This window comes from Oryzias melastigma, linkage group LG7 (assembly GCF_002922805.2).
Source record: "Oryzias melastigma strain HK-1 linkage group LG7, ASM292280v2, whole genome shotgun sequence".
NCBI lineage: Eukaryota > Metazoa > Chordata > Actinopteri > Beloniformes > Adrianichthyidae > Oryzias > Oryzias melastigma.
Genome location: NC_050518.1, coordinates 32,832,219 through 32,846,514, shown reverse-complemented (window position 1 = coordinate 32,846,514; position 14,296 = coordinate 32,832,219). Strand labels below are relative to the sequence as shown.

At 45.7% G+C, this 14,296-nt stretch overlaps 1 protein-coding gene across 2 annotated transcripts in view; it reads right to left on the bottom strand.

Annotated features, from left to right (window-relative positions):
* The window catches only part of LOC112140871 (sodium-coupled neutral amino acid transporter 3), a 15,907-nt gene extending 1,944 nt beyond the window's left edge, over positions 1-13,963 (bottom strand). The window contains exons 1-15 of one of the 2 annotated variants that reach the window (XM_024263890.2): positions 13,644-13,963; positions 9,757-9,863; positions 9,082-9,206; positions 8,924-8,993; positions 7,539-7,654; positions 7,003-7,076; positions 6,830-6,922; positions 6,675-6,756; positions 3,939-4,021; positions 2,933-2,991; positions 2,720-2,836; positions 2,456-2,535; positions 1,248-1,348; positions 846-970; positions 75-219 (exon numbers count right to left, since the gene is read on the bottom strand). In XM_024263890.2, the coding sequence (XP_024119658.1) occupies positions 75-219; positions 846-970; positions 1,248-1,348; positions 2,456-2,535; positions 2,720-2,836; positions 2,933-2,991; positions 3,939-4,021; positions 6,675-6,756; positions 6,830-6,922; positions 7,003-7,076; positions 7,539-7,654; positions 8,924-8,993; positions 9,082-9,143 (1,207 nt within the window). In that variant the 5' untranslated portion in view covers positions 9,144-9,206; positions 9,757-9,863; positions 13,644-13,963. The remainder of the gene's footprint in view (positions 1-74; positions 220-845; positions 971-1,247; positions 1,349-2,455; positions 2,536-2,719; positions 2,837-2,932; positions 2,992-3,938; positions 4,022-6,674; positions 6,757-6,829; positions 6,923-7,002; positions 7,077-7,538; positions 7,655-8,923; positions 8,994-9,081; positions 9,207-9,756; positions 9,864-13,643) is intronic. The other variant, XM_024263889.2, reaches the window with a different exon arrangement.
* Positions 13,964-14,296: the final 333 nt, after the last annotated feature.

The following is a 14,296-nucleotide window of genomic DNA, read 5'->3' as shown; positions in this document are numbered from 1 at the left end:
TGGATGGATGGATGGATGATGGATGGATGATGGATGGATGATGGATGGATGAAACTTTGTGGTTCGTCTCTCACCAGTGATGCCAAAAATGTCTCGGATGTTGGGAACAAAGATGACCAGCAGGTTGACGGCGAACAGCAGACAGACAGCAATGGCGATGTGGCGAGCCCAGTGGAATGGTTTCCCTGGAAACAGCAGCTGGAGGAGGGCGCGGCGGATCTGGCAGAAACATAGAAACCAGTTACCTTTAAGCCAAAGCGACACGGTTTGACAAACTCAACGGTTTTTGACAACATTATTTGGCTGCATCGTGTAAGACGAGATGTTTCTGTTCCATCAGATTCTGAATTATTTAAAACTTTGAATTTTCTCTTTGATTTTTTAACCCTTGATTTAATATAATCTTAAATATTTCAGTGTTTTTAATTTCAAGACTCAACATTGTGATGGCCCAGAAATGAGATTTTCACCAGTGAGACAGAAAATGTGAGTTTTTAAACAGGCTTTAAAGGCAGAACTCATTTCCTTTGAATTGTGTAGTAGTTCATTTTCATCTTCTCCCTTTCGGGGTCGTAACAGCATAACAGCACGCATCAGTGATTTGGCAGAGTTTTTACGCCGGATGCCCTTCCTGACACAACCCTGTACCTGAGGGGCACAGGGACCCAGTTAGGCAGCAGCGTCAAGGGTCTTGACTAAGGACCCAATCTGGGTGGGGATCAGTGGACAGCCCTGGAATCGAACCCAGGGCTCCTGCTTGTCCGCCCTTCACCTAGCCCACTGAGCCACCCAGCCGCTCCTTTTCATTCTAACTGTAACCTAGTAGAATTATTTCGAGAGCTTACAGGAAACAGCACCACAGGAACCGTGAGAGTAACAGCCACCAGGACGGCCAGCCGCACACACAGGATCAGGGTGTCCAGAGGATCCACTTTGCTGTAGGTGTGAAGGAGCTCCGCCTCAGTGTTTCCTGCACACAAACACACAGTCATACACACATGCACATAAACATGCACACCCATATGTAAGCGCACACACACCAACATGAACATGAGCACATTCACACACATTCACACGTGGTCGTTAACTTCTGTTCTACTGTTACACACAAAACTAATTCACATTGTTTCACTGAGACCAGCCGCTAGTGCCGAGTCATGACTTTAGTCTCTGTGGATTACACAAGTCCGTCAGCCAGCAGGACGACCGTTTGGCATTGAGCCGCAGCCCAGAGAGGCGGTTCTCACCGTAGAAGGTCAGATAGCCAAACACAGCGGTGAAGAAGTACATGACGAACATGCCCAGGATGGAGACGTTGCCGATGTTCTGCATTCTTCTCTTGGTCGGGCTTCAGGGGAACAACAGGACAGAGGTTTGAAACAGGAAACGGATCATTTTACATGATTACATCGTGCAGAAATGGGAATGAAGCAAAGTGAACATTTATTTGATGGTTCTGCTTGGAAAACTGAGAAATATTAAAACATCCACATCAAGACACCTCACAGCAGTGGAGGGTCGTCCTGTTGGTACATTTACTACTTCATCCAAATACCTTTAAATGATCTTCTAGAAATGATTTTATATTGATTTAGTCAGAAATGGTATTTTTCGATGTATGAAGTGTTTATAAAATTGTTCCCAGTGGACTTTTAATGATGATTATGACGTTTTTAGCCAAAATAAAAAAGTTTCTGTTGTTTTTGAAGACAGTTTCTGCAGGACTTCAGCAGGAATTTATAGACTGTTTACGTGGAAGTAAGTCTCTGCTGATGTCCCATCATACCTTTGTTCAGTAGTGCACTCTCTCACTAGCTTACAGCTCCTCACAACCCCAACAAAAAAGCCACCAATACTGGAGCCGCCCAGCTGAACGGTTGTGATCCAGCTCAGTCCAGGAAAACAAAGACGTTCATGGATCTATCTGTAAGTGGATGTATCAGAATGGAGAGGAGCAGGGAGACTTTGCAGCTTCTGCATCACAACTGAGAGCTTCTTCAAACGGTTTTTATCTGCTCCTGATCATTACGATTTGAATAAAGTTTTTATCCTAAATCTTCTCACGCATGTCCATCAGAAAAGTGTCACAAGAACATGTTAAAAACACCAACGTCAACATTTTGACAGGTTTTAGCTTTTAATGCATCAGCTGCAGCCACACAGCACATTCACCTGTCTGCACTGTGAACAGCAGATCAGTGACATGCTAACATGAACGTCGGCGCTGATGAAGGTTCTACGCTCAACGCTGAACCATGACTCAGGCTTTCTTTTTCAAACTGTGGTATTAACGTCAAATGTTCCATATTGTCGTTTTGTTCAATGCTTGTTCCTTCTAAAGAACCCCCCAGGAAATAAAAAAGATGTCCAGAAGCCCCCAAACACGCTCCCGTTGTTTCACAAAAGCAGCAGAGCTCCTTTGGAAGCAGGTTGGAGGCTGCAGGTTGGTTCTTACTTGCTCAGTTCGGTGTAGATGGGAAGAACTTCGGGGTGACAGACGAAGGCGAAGGCCAGGATGGGGATGGTGTACGCGGTCTGTGAACCAATCACAGTTCAGCGTCTCAGAAGGTCATGGAGTGAGGAACATGCACAGACGCGTTTGCTTTGCAACACGATCCGCCCTCACTGAACTGCAGGCCACACACGTGTGGGAGCTCTTCACGTACGCACGTGCACACACACATGCACACATGCACATACTTTGGAGGACTAGTCACACCTCCTGATTGATGGTGAAGTATTTGGCTGAGCATGTGCCCTCTGGAACAGCAGCGTCCACGGTGGAGTTACCAAACGCCTCCAGAGGACAGGAAATGTTGAATTTCTTGTAGATGACCTGATGTGACACAGAAGTCCTTCTGTCTTTCTTCATTTGTCATCGACGTTTAGCTGGACTTCAAGTTACACTTTGAGCATGATTGAGACAACTCACCGCTGAGAGGAAGAAGACCATGCAGGACAGAGAGAATCCACTAGTGTAGCCCAGATATCCTGGAGAATACAAGAACATGAGCTGATGTACATGTTAAAAACACACCTGAGGGTTAGATCTCTACAGCAGGTCAGACTCAACCAAAACACGCCTGAAGCTGCAGGCCGAACAGGATAAACATTTATTGAAAACAGTAAAACTACATTTTTAAAATTTAAAAAACACAACTTTTTAACAGTAAAAGTATAAACTAGATTACCTACAATAATGTTAGTACGAATGCAGTTAGCTGAATGTGGCCGCTGAAAACGCTGAAGCTGTTAGCTGAAAACACTGAAGATGTTAGCTGAAAACGCTGAAGCTGTTAGCTGAAAACGCTGAAGCTGTTAGCTGAAAACGCTGAAGCTAAAACGCTGAAGCTGTTAGCTGAAAATGCTGAAGCTGTTAGCTGAAAACGCTGAAGCTGTTAGCTGAAACGCTGAAGCTGTTAGCTGAAAACGCTGAAGCTGTTAGCTGAAAACGCTGAAGCTGTTAGCCAGCTAAAATATTTGCTAAATACCAAATTAGCCTTAAAAAAAACTAAAAAGCTAAAAAAAGCCTGAACTAACCAAAACAGCTAGCATGTAGCTGAAATATTAGCTAAACTCCAAAACAGCCTGAAAATCTTAGTAAATGCTAAAATAGTCCAAAAAGCTAGAAAAATGTCAATTTTTAAAACTGTAACTTTTTTACATAATTCTGAATAATAAAAATGCAGGAATATTATTCCAAAATAAATCAACTTAAACCTTAAATAACTTTCAATATTTTACTCTCCATAAAAACATATTTTCTCAAAATTATACAAGTTAGAAATGAGCTCAAGATAACATTGGGTCATTAATAACAATAGAATAAAATGATCTGGAGGGCCGGATCCGGCCCCCGGGTGATTCTATCCGGCCCCCGGGCCGTGACTTTGACACGGTATCCACGGTAACATTCTGTGAGGTCTGACAGGACTCACCCAGGTGTTTCATCAAGGCCAGTGGGAGGATGATGCAGGTGGTGACGATGATGATCAGGTAGTTTCCGTTCATGTACCAGTCTCTGGACGCAGAGCAGAAATCATCACAAACTCACCGTCGGCCTGTTTTCATGTTTCTGCACCGGATAGTCACCCGGACCGCTGAGGAGCTTATTGGACACGCGAGGTTGACCTGAACAGGTGCTGCAGGTTTTTGGGTGGTGGAGGCTCATAGGGAGGAGCTGCTGCATCCTAAGAGGAGTGCAGGTGTGTCTTTAGGTTCCTTTGAGGCTCCTGTGGTCACCTGAGCAGGTGTCATGAAAATGGAAGGTACCGCGGTTGTGTGTAGAAGTGTTTCGTGACGTGTTTGTAGGAACGTGCAGCACCGGCGTCATTTCAATAAGGAGGATCTTCCTCACTTCCAGGGAGGCTGTTCTTGCATCACTACACACCACTCACTCATTACGCCTTCGCTCTAGACCAATAGCTAAGTGTCCCGCCTTCTTTTCTCAGCCAATCACGACCTCATTTCTGCTTTTAAATTCATGGACGTTTATCTCTCTACATTCCAGACGGATTTGCCGGCCCTCCTCCACCTCACCCTCCACCTGAGCCATGTCTTGGACTGGCCTCTACCACCATCAGCGTCTAGGCCAGAGGTGTCCAAAGCCAGCCCTCGAGGGCCGGCCTCCTGCTGGTTTTCCTGCCTTAACTGCTGCTGATTACCTGGATCAGGTGTGTTTGACCAATAAGGAGCTTCAATGGCAGGTCGGTTGGAAAACATGTAGGACACCGGCCCTCGAGGGCTGATTTTGAACAAATCTACGGTCCAAGTTTATCCCAGCAGGATAAAGAAGTCCTCTGCCCAGACGCTATCCGCCCAGACTACAGACTAATTCATGCACGTTTGTATCACAAAGAAATCTTCATTTGCATTCCTAAGATCTCCTCTCATTGAGATGTAAGCCGCACACAGTCATGATGTTTGGGTGATGCTGTCTCCCAATACCACACTCTAGTCTACATGCTAAAACATGGAGTTTCTGGTTACATTTACATGTTTTTAGACCAAATCTACAAAAACTGAGAGAAAAATTGCTTAAAAATAGTGTTGAAAACACCAAATCCATCTGGAGTTCTCTTAAAATCCAAATGTTCTCATTCCACTCGCCCAATGTCCAAATTAAACCATAAATACAACAGTTACAATTATTGTCTGGTATTAATTGTTTTATCGAAATCAACTAAAGGAACATTTAAATATTTCAAATAATAATTATCTGTAATACGTGACACTCCCGTGCTCACTTTTCCTAGTGATTTTTGGTCTCCTTGGCTTGCCATACAATCGTCCCCTGACGGCGATTCGGTTATGGAGCCGCGTCTTTCCCCTGCTGCTCATTGGGAGATTCTTGAATCCAGAAATAGAAACATGTACAGGTGATTTCAGTCAGCTCTTGAAACAAAGACGATTTGATGAATTGGACACGAACTCCATTGGATGTTAACACACAGCTGATTTAAATCATGCTAGCGCGGTGTGCATCCATAGGGGGTGTGGTGTGCATCCATAGGGGGTGGGGTGTGCATCCATAGGGGGAGTGGTGGTCCGCGGTACACATGTGTGTCAGTCAACAAGCGTTTACCTTCTCGCTCTTGGAGCTTTCCGTGGAAGATCGTGATAAAACAGTCTCTCAAAAATGACAGATTGTCATCTTTGGAGATCGCAGGACGGTTTTATATCGTCACATCGCCCACCCCTACTGGACCCGATCTTCTGGTTCTGATCCTGATTATTTTCTGTTTACCTGCTGCCTGCCCTGACCCTCACCTGGACTCTGACACCTCTACTGTCTTCTTTGATGACCTCATGATCGTGGTTGACCTCTGCCTGTCTGACCCTGGTTTATCTTTGTGGACTCTGTTCTTAGTTCCTGTCTGAACTCATAAACCTGATGTGGAACCAGGTGTCTGACAGTTGAGACGAGAGCATAACCACTGGGTAAGTCATGACAACTTAGTCTGCGTGTGTTTGAATTGAGTCCAGTTCAAGTAAAACTGTAGAAATTCTCCCTCAGAATCTTCCATCACTGCCTGAAATATTCCTGCAAACGTTTCTAATAGATCTAATGGATTTTGATCTTGATCTTCTTGAGCTACTGCTCTGCTTGTTTTAAAGATAACCCTGCTTCAGTAACTACAGATTAGCTGGATTGAATCCAGCTTCAGATTGACTGACTCACCTGATGCAGGTGAGCAGTCGTTACTGAAGCAGGGTTAGCTGCAACACAAGCAGGGCGGTAACTCAGCAGGAACATGTCTGGAGCCTCCTGGAGCCTCCTGGATCCTCCTGGATCCTCCTGGATCCTCCTGGAGCCTCCTGGATCCTCCTGGATCCTCCTGGAGCCTCCTGGATCCTCCTGGATCCTCCTGGATCCTTCAGCAAAGGTCTGATTGTTCAGCCTGTTTCATGTGTCCTTATCATAGGATGAAGGACTGTTGGACTCATGGAACGCTGACATTTCAAACCTTACAAGAGGCCTACAGATTTAGATGAACGAGCACATGGAGCCTGGTCTCATTCATCTTCACCTCTAATATGGAAAACATTTGAACATGAAGTTCGTGGAGTTGGAGGAAGGTTTCTGTTAGTACATCACAAAAGTCTGGATGTCTTCAGATGAATGAATAAAAGCAGTTAATCTGCACACAGAGCAACAGTGACGCCTTACTCACTGAGAGGGGGACGTATGACCCAGAAACGTCTGGATGACCAGCGGCAGCTCGTACTTTACGATGAACAGGTAGCTGGACATGGCTGCAGGGCGGAGCAACAGAGGTAACGACACTCCAACAGGAACATTTGCAGCTGCCCTCCTAACACATCTCACCTCCTATGTTGTGTAGGGTTATGATCACACCAGCTAAGATCTTCCCAGGCTGACCGAAGGCTCTGAGACCGAGCTGCTCGTACGCACGGATTCCTTAGAGACCAGAAACAAGAGGTGCTTCAGAACCGAGCCCTGACAGGGACCCGCACGGCACAGACAGAACCGGGTCTTACCCACGACTCCAGCACTGCGCAGCAGCAGGTGGACGGAGTAACAGGACAGACAGGCGATGCAGGTCAGCAGAACCCTGTGGAGACACGAGGACGCGTGTGGATGAGTTTGGTTGTTTGCTGCAGAGCTGAGAGACGTTCAAGTGAGACGCCTCATCAAACCTCCAGAGCTTTTCTGTGTCCATGCAGGGAGTTTATAACTCACACAGATTCTAAAACCAGGATCTTCCTCACTACCACATCCATCCCTGATCCCTGATCTTCCTCACTACCACATCCATCCCTGATCTTCCTCACTACCACATCCATCCCTGATCCCTGATCTTCCTCACTACCACATTTATCCCTGATCCCTGATCTTCCTCACTACCACATCCATCCCTGATCCCTGATCTTCCTCACTACCACATCCATCTCTGATCCCTGATCTTCCTCACTACCACATCCATCCCTGATCCCTGATCTTCCTCACTACCACATCCATCCCTGACCACTGCCTGCCATGTTTTGGCATCAGTCGCTGTCTGTGTAGAACTCACAGGAAAAGGATGATGCCGGTGTTTGACATGGCATACGACAGTCCCAGGATGCCGCTGCCCATGATGGCGTTGCTCAGGTTAAAAACCGACATTCCAAAGGAGGTTTTCCCTTCAAACTGCAAAAGAGATCAGTGAGGAGATTGACTGAGGCCGGTCTGGAGGCAGACGTCAGAGTGACGCAGGTTTAACTTCCTTTGATGCTTTTATAGTAAGTTCAGCTTATGTCGTTCAAAAGTTTCAACATAGAGAAAAACATCCAATAAAAGCTTTAATGATGTGACAGAGTTTAAATGACAGGAGGTCCTGATCACGTCTGTTTCATGAGTCTACGTCACGTGGATCTGCTGGGTGACATTTAGGGATCAGCCCAACATCAGTCGGGACGACCGTCTGCTGTGTGAGGACAAGTTTATTTCTTCACAAAAATAAAGACACATCAATTACCATCAGTCATACACTTACTGCAGGCACACAAATAAAAGCAAAGTAAAACACAATAAAAGACAACAATAGAAGCGTATTGACTCCTATCGCCGCAGAGTTAAAACTGGTCAAAAGTGAATTAGGAAAATCTAAACGTGAAGAAATAACAGCATGGATGATCTCCTCCAGGTCAGGTCTAGATTAGATGTTTTTAGCCACGTTCCTCGGATGATACAGAGAATTTCTGTGACAGTCGGAGAGGACAGGAGACAAACAAACAAACACTGGAACATCAGGCAGCAACATTAGACTGCAGCAGCAGTTTGATCTTCTGCAGGATTCTGTGAGATTTCTGCATTCATGAAAGAGAAACTTTCAAGAAAGTAGATTTCTGTGAGAGTTACAGACGGAGCTGTTCTGTCAGGAGCTGTGAAGTCGACCAGAGAGAATTCAAAACTTACAACGTGGTCCTTCACACACCTGAGTGTTCCTGAGCCATAAATACAAGATTTACCAGGACAATTAGTCGGTTTCATGCCTTAAATTGGACCAAAACCTAGCATTGGCTGAAGAGGAGACATAAGTCTACTAGATAAAAACTAGTTGAACCTAAAATGAAAGTAAATCCATTTTTTTTGTTGTTTTCTATTTGTACTTGAATTTTAAAACAGACTTCAAGCATCTTAGAAACTATTTGGAGAAATGCTCTACAGTACAGCTGAAGGTGAGTCTCATTATGTTCCCACAGATGTTTAAACTCCGATTCTGTGGCTCCAGAAAGCTTCACCAGAGCGTGAGCTTTAATGTGGATCTGCTGCGACTCCTCTGTATGTTTGAACGTTCTCTTAGGGGTCAGACTGCAGTGGGTCAGCCAGTTCTGCTTGTAAACACAAAGACTTCCTGACAGGTAAACAGAGTTCAGGACCTTTGGATGGCGCCCGGCTCGGGCCCGTCTTACTCACGTCTGTGAACTGAGGTCGCTTTGCATCTTCATCTTTGTGCTGCAGGAATTTCTCTTCTTCTGGAAGAAGTCTGCCATGAAAACAAAAGCAGAGCTTTTTATCTCATTCAAACGACACCTCCAGTAATAACTGTGATCCAGCAGTGAACTGAAGCCCACCCTCCCTCCAGAGCCCCCGCAGCATCATGGTGGTTTCCATTGGAAAGCTTCTGCAGCTCCATGTTGATCTAGAGGTCAGGAGGTCAGAGAGTCTTGAACTTATAGGAGGATTTTGGTGTCAAATTCTGAAATTAAGAAGAACAAAACAGATTTATAGAATTTCTGTTGACATTTAACTTCAAGTCCTTTGTCACCATCCACACATCTTCTAGCCTTGTTGCTGGAGCCTATCCTTGCCACTGTTTTGCAGATGTTGGGTGCGCCCTGAACGGGCCACCAGTCTGTGGCGGGACACTTTCATTACCTGAACTGTCACAGCTATCATTTAGGAATCACTCTGACCACTGAGGGTTACAGGTTACTTATGGGGGGGGCACTGCTAGGGCAGAAGATGCTGTCTAATCTGGGATTTGAACCCCCAACCAACATGACTGCACACATGTGTTTCAGAGGCTGAGACTCTCCTCCACACTGACAGTCTTGTGTGTTTAGTGTCAATGACAGCGAGAAGTTTCTGGATGTTCATGTCAGATGGAAACAACTCTCATCCTGTTGAATCTTCTGATGGGTTACTGCTAGCTGTAGATTTGGACACCGTGACAACACAGCAAACGCGCCACAGAGTTCAGTAAGTTATGAGTTCTGAATAAATTCTGACTCGACCAGTTTAGTTACCTGAATGCTGAATTATGTTGACCTTGCACTGCGTTGTTGGGTTTTAAATGGTGAGGTTGGGGGCGTCAGAGGGCTGATATTGTCTGAGCTGCAGGTTTTTGCGAGAACTGTTACAAAATAAGAGTTAAAGTTTAAAAAGGTTTGAAGGTTCTGTGGCTCCACAGATAACAGACAGTTGTGTTTGCTACAGACATCAAACACAATCTTTGGGCCCCACGTGAACGGACCCAGATAACAGCTGAGGCTGACGTCCCTGCTCAAACAGCCAGTTGGTTCCTCAAACATTGACTTTTTGTCCAGCACCTGTCACGTTGGTCGGACTTCCTGAGAGGAGACGCACGTTTCAGGAGGTATTTTCAGACGGCGTCATTAAAATGGTAAATAGACTATAGACTAAGTTCTGAATCTAAAAAGTGGTCAGTAATGAAACAGCATGTGGTGTCTTCATTGAAGTGCCACGATAGCGTTGTGTTGTCAGAGTTTGCATGACGCGGTGCACCCGCCCAGCCTGAGCTCCAATCACGTTCTACCTGTGAGACCTGCCCCAGTAGCAGAGCAGTGGCACGTACATCCGGTGTCTCCGTGATCGGAAAACATTTACTGAGAGCAAACCAGAATGACTTGTAGGATAATGTTCCGAACCCCCCCTCAGCAGCCTCGACCCGACTGTGCCGGGTTCAGTGGCGTTGTGTGTCTATCCAGGTTCCGGGCCTAAAACATGAACACGTGTAGTCCCAACCAGCATCTTCAAAAGAAGGATATTTGTCTGGACACACACAAAGTAAATAAAGAAGTGTTCACTTGGATCTACAGCTGGTTTGTTTGGGGGACTCAGTCTAATGTCAGAAGTTTGTGTGTTTTCGTGCGAGCACACTCAGTCAGTGGACGTAAAAGCAGCTCCATTCCTCTTGGATTTGAATTTTTCACATGTTTGAGAAGTGGCTGGGACTGTTCCATGTGGGACAGTGACAGACAGGGATGACAGAAGGTCCCATGAACAGAAGCGAAGTCCAAAGGAAGTGAGGCCAGAGTTCAAACTGAATTTTCTCCACAATGACAGGAAGAGGGAAAACAGGAGCAACTTTTACCGTCCTGAATGGAGACGTGAGCTTGGAGCAGAAGCATCAAACAGTCTTTCAGACTGTTTAAACTGCTATTCAGATCTTCTAGAGTCAGTCATGGAGTCAGTTTAAAACTGATCTGCTCTTCTCTGAAGTTCAACCAAAGTGTTCAGGCATCATCTTCCTTCCATCCAAAGACATTCATCATATAACTTCCTTTCAGGACTTCATTCACTCTGTGCTCGCTGCTTCATCTTCTCTCTCTTGGATTGTGTTGTTGTTGGAAGAGGACTTTAAGCAATAAGTAATCTTTGTTTTTGGGAATGTTCCCTCATTGATGGACCGAGGGAGAACAGAGCGAACATCTGTATAAGAACTTCTAGTCGTCTAGTCGACGGAGACCCTGCTGACATTGACCAATGACAATACCAGGTAGAAGAGGAGTATGCTGGATGTTCTTCCACTTGTTTTTTCTGGAGTTGTGCATCATCGATTGTTGTCAGGGCAGGTTCTCGTTCACCCAGGTGATGTTGCCGTGTGGTTTAGTCAGTGCTTCTGGACTTAAAAGTTGTGAGACTCAAGATGAAGACGATCGATTGGTGTGTTTCTACTTCTGCTTAAAGTTAGTTTGTTTTGTCTTGATTACCTACTTCTAGTTGTATTTCTTACCTTTCTAGAATTTATTCAGCTGTAAGACTGGATTCTTTCGTGGGTCTCCACTAGTTACCCCAGAAGACCTCAGACTTGTTCTGTTAGGACTCAGGGAGTGATGACATATTTAACTCATGCAACCCTGAGTCTAACAACTGCACCGTCTGGAATGTCCTTTCAGAGGTGGACAACCCTACAATCTATAGTAAAGCAGGGAAAAAGAAGTATTTATGTAAAAGCAAACTTTCCTTTTCCTTATGAGTCACAGTTCCACTCCTGCGACAGACTTGTTCTTCTGCTTTTATTGCCTTCATCCCCTGAAGCTAACAGGACTTCACTAGTGTGAGGAATTCTAGGAGGACGAGTGTAACTGAAGACTTACATAACTTTAGAGACAACATGTTATCTCTTAACTCATGACATTGAAGACATCGGGATGTATTCATGTCTGCCTCTGTTTTGGCGGCCATTTTGGATCCTCTTGAACTCTTTAGGCAAAGAAGACGAGTCTTTATCTTTACCTCTATGGTGAAGAGTTCAGAAACGGTTGTTGGAGGAACGACTGAGAGTGATCGTGTTACGGAGAAAGAGTACAGCATCTTCAGAATCGTGATTATATTTGATCATTCTCATTAGTTGCCTCACTCCTTCGTGTGTGAACTTTTCCTCTGTGTTAGACGTTTGAGCTTCAGCTCTGGAAGCTTTTCCTGCAGAAATCTGTGCTGGTGAGGAAGGAGCTGAGTAAAAGCAAAGCTTCATGCGTCCTGATTTCTCCATCTGCCGACCTTCACCCATCATGAAGTTTGGGTCTCCAGGAGAAGATCCCGTATTCAGCAGCTGAAACGAGTTTGTTCTGCGGGGTGGATGGGTTCTCCCTCAGACACAGAGTACGTCTCTGGTGAATAACTGGGACATGCAGAAGTGTGGATTTCATGTAATGTTGAATTTTGATGGTTTAGGTAATGATCTCGTTAATGTCAGTGTGCAGGTGAATGCAGCACGTTAGATTCAGGTGAGGTTCAGCTGCATCGAGTCCTAAACTCCTTTAGAACACCTTCAAACTTCATCAGCTGCTGTGTTTTGTTAACTTTTTGTCCTCTGTATTCCAATATTTTTGTAGATTATTTTAAGAGTTTATGTCGTTTTTACTGTGATTCAGGTTGAAGATGTCTGACTTGTGACATCATACCCCCCCCTCCGCATGTGTCTTAGCACTGCCTGATCTGATCTGCCCGCCTCTGATCTGCTTGTATTTGGATGTGTTGCTCTCCCACCAGTTTCCCTTGAGGTCAATAAAGTTTTCTTGTCCTGAGATAATTCTGTGGAAGATTGTGTTTGCTGTTATAGCGCCTGACTACTTTTTTGGGAGTTTCTGTGGGGCATCAGCGTGTTGATGCTGCGTGACCGAACACGTTTTATCTCCACGATACTCGGACCTGCTGACCTGCTGAAACGTGTGTGTGCTGCTGCACGAGGCGGTGCTGTGGTGGCCCTGATGAACTTTGACATCATATCCTGCTTTCTGTATGCTGCCCCCCCACACCCACACACCCCACAGCCCCCCTCCACAAAATATCAGCTGGAATAGGAGAAAACCGTTTCCTCTAAAGTCCTATGAACTCCTTGGATGTTTTTTGTCTGAATTCTCGGCCACGCGTGTCTGCTGACAGACTCCTGAAGTGCACGTATGTTACAGCGCGGTCATAGCTTCAGTCTGCAGAGTACAGAGTGGGTGGAGGAACACATAGTGTACAGCGTGTGCCTGAATTAGGCCCTTCCTTCTTTTCCATACATGGCCCGCAAAGATTCACAGTTAAAACAGAAACTTCTGTTTGTCATTTCTGCATGTTCAACACTAACAGTAAACTGTTTACATGTTTACTTCAGCAATTTGGTCTAAACCTTTTGTTTGCATTAAAACATCTCCTGAAATCCTTTAAAAATGCAAACACTTTTCCTCATAACCTTCCTTGTGACTGTAAATAAAGCGAATGCATGAGGACTTTTACATTCTAACCCAGCATGTTCCCCTTCAGCTGACAGAACGCCTCAGAGCTGGTCACACTCCTGCCTCATGACTCGGATAAGCTGTCAAAGCCAAGCCTGTCCCCGAGCAGAGCCCTGCAGCTCCTGCAGCCCTGCAGCTCCAGAAGCTCCTGCAGCGGACGCACTCACCTCTGGACGCTCGGCTGATGCCTGGCTAGAGGGGGCCGCTGGGGGTAGGGTCCACTGTAACGCTGGGCTGCTTGGTGCCCAGCTGAGGGGAGCGGAGGCTTTCGGGGAGAGGCTGCAGAGAGCAGGCAGGGGAAGAAGGAGGGCTGCTGTGAGCAGGAGGTTTGGGTTTCTGGTGATGTCACCAGAAAGACACTCCTCTTCCTTTCCAGGAAAACAGAAACAAGTTGAGAGTTTGTCTGCTGTGTGGGGCTTGAAAGACCACTGTGGTCTGCTCACACACACTGGGCCCATTCACCTTTCTCTATATTTAAACGGTCTCCACTGCCAGAACTCGGTGAAGGATCAGCCCTCAGTTGCATAAGTCTGTGGTGGGCAGACCTGCTCCAAAAGCAAACTGGAAAAGGGGAGTTGTTTTGGATGGATGTGGAAAAGTTCCATGGAAAGATAAATATATGAACTGCAGCTGGATGTGGTCTGAGGTGACCTGCAGCAGATGGTCCACCGTGCACGATTCTCACTGTCAGTCTTGTTGTGTTTACTAAACCAGCTTCAGTCTTCTGGGTGTGATGGCTCCTGTTTCCAACATGTTTCTGCTCTTTCTGAAGCGCTCTTGGTGTGAAGCTCTTGTGGCTTCAGGAACATGTCAGGGTCAA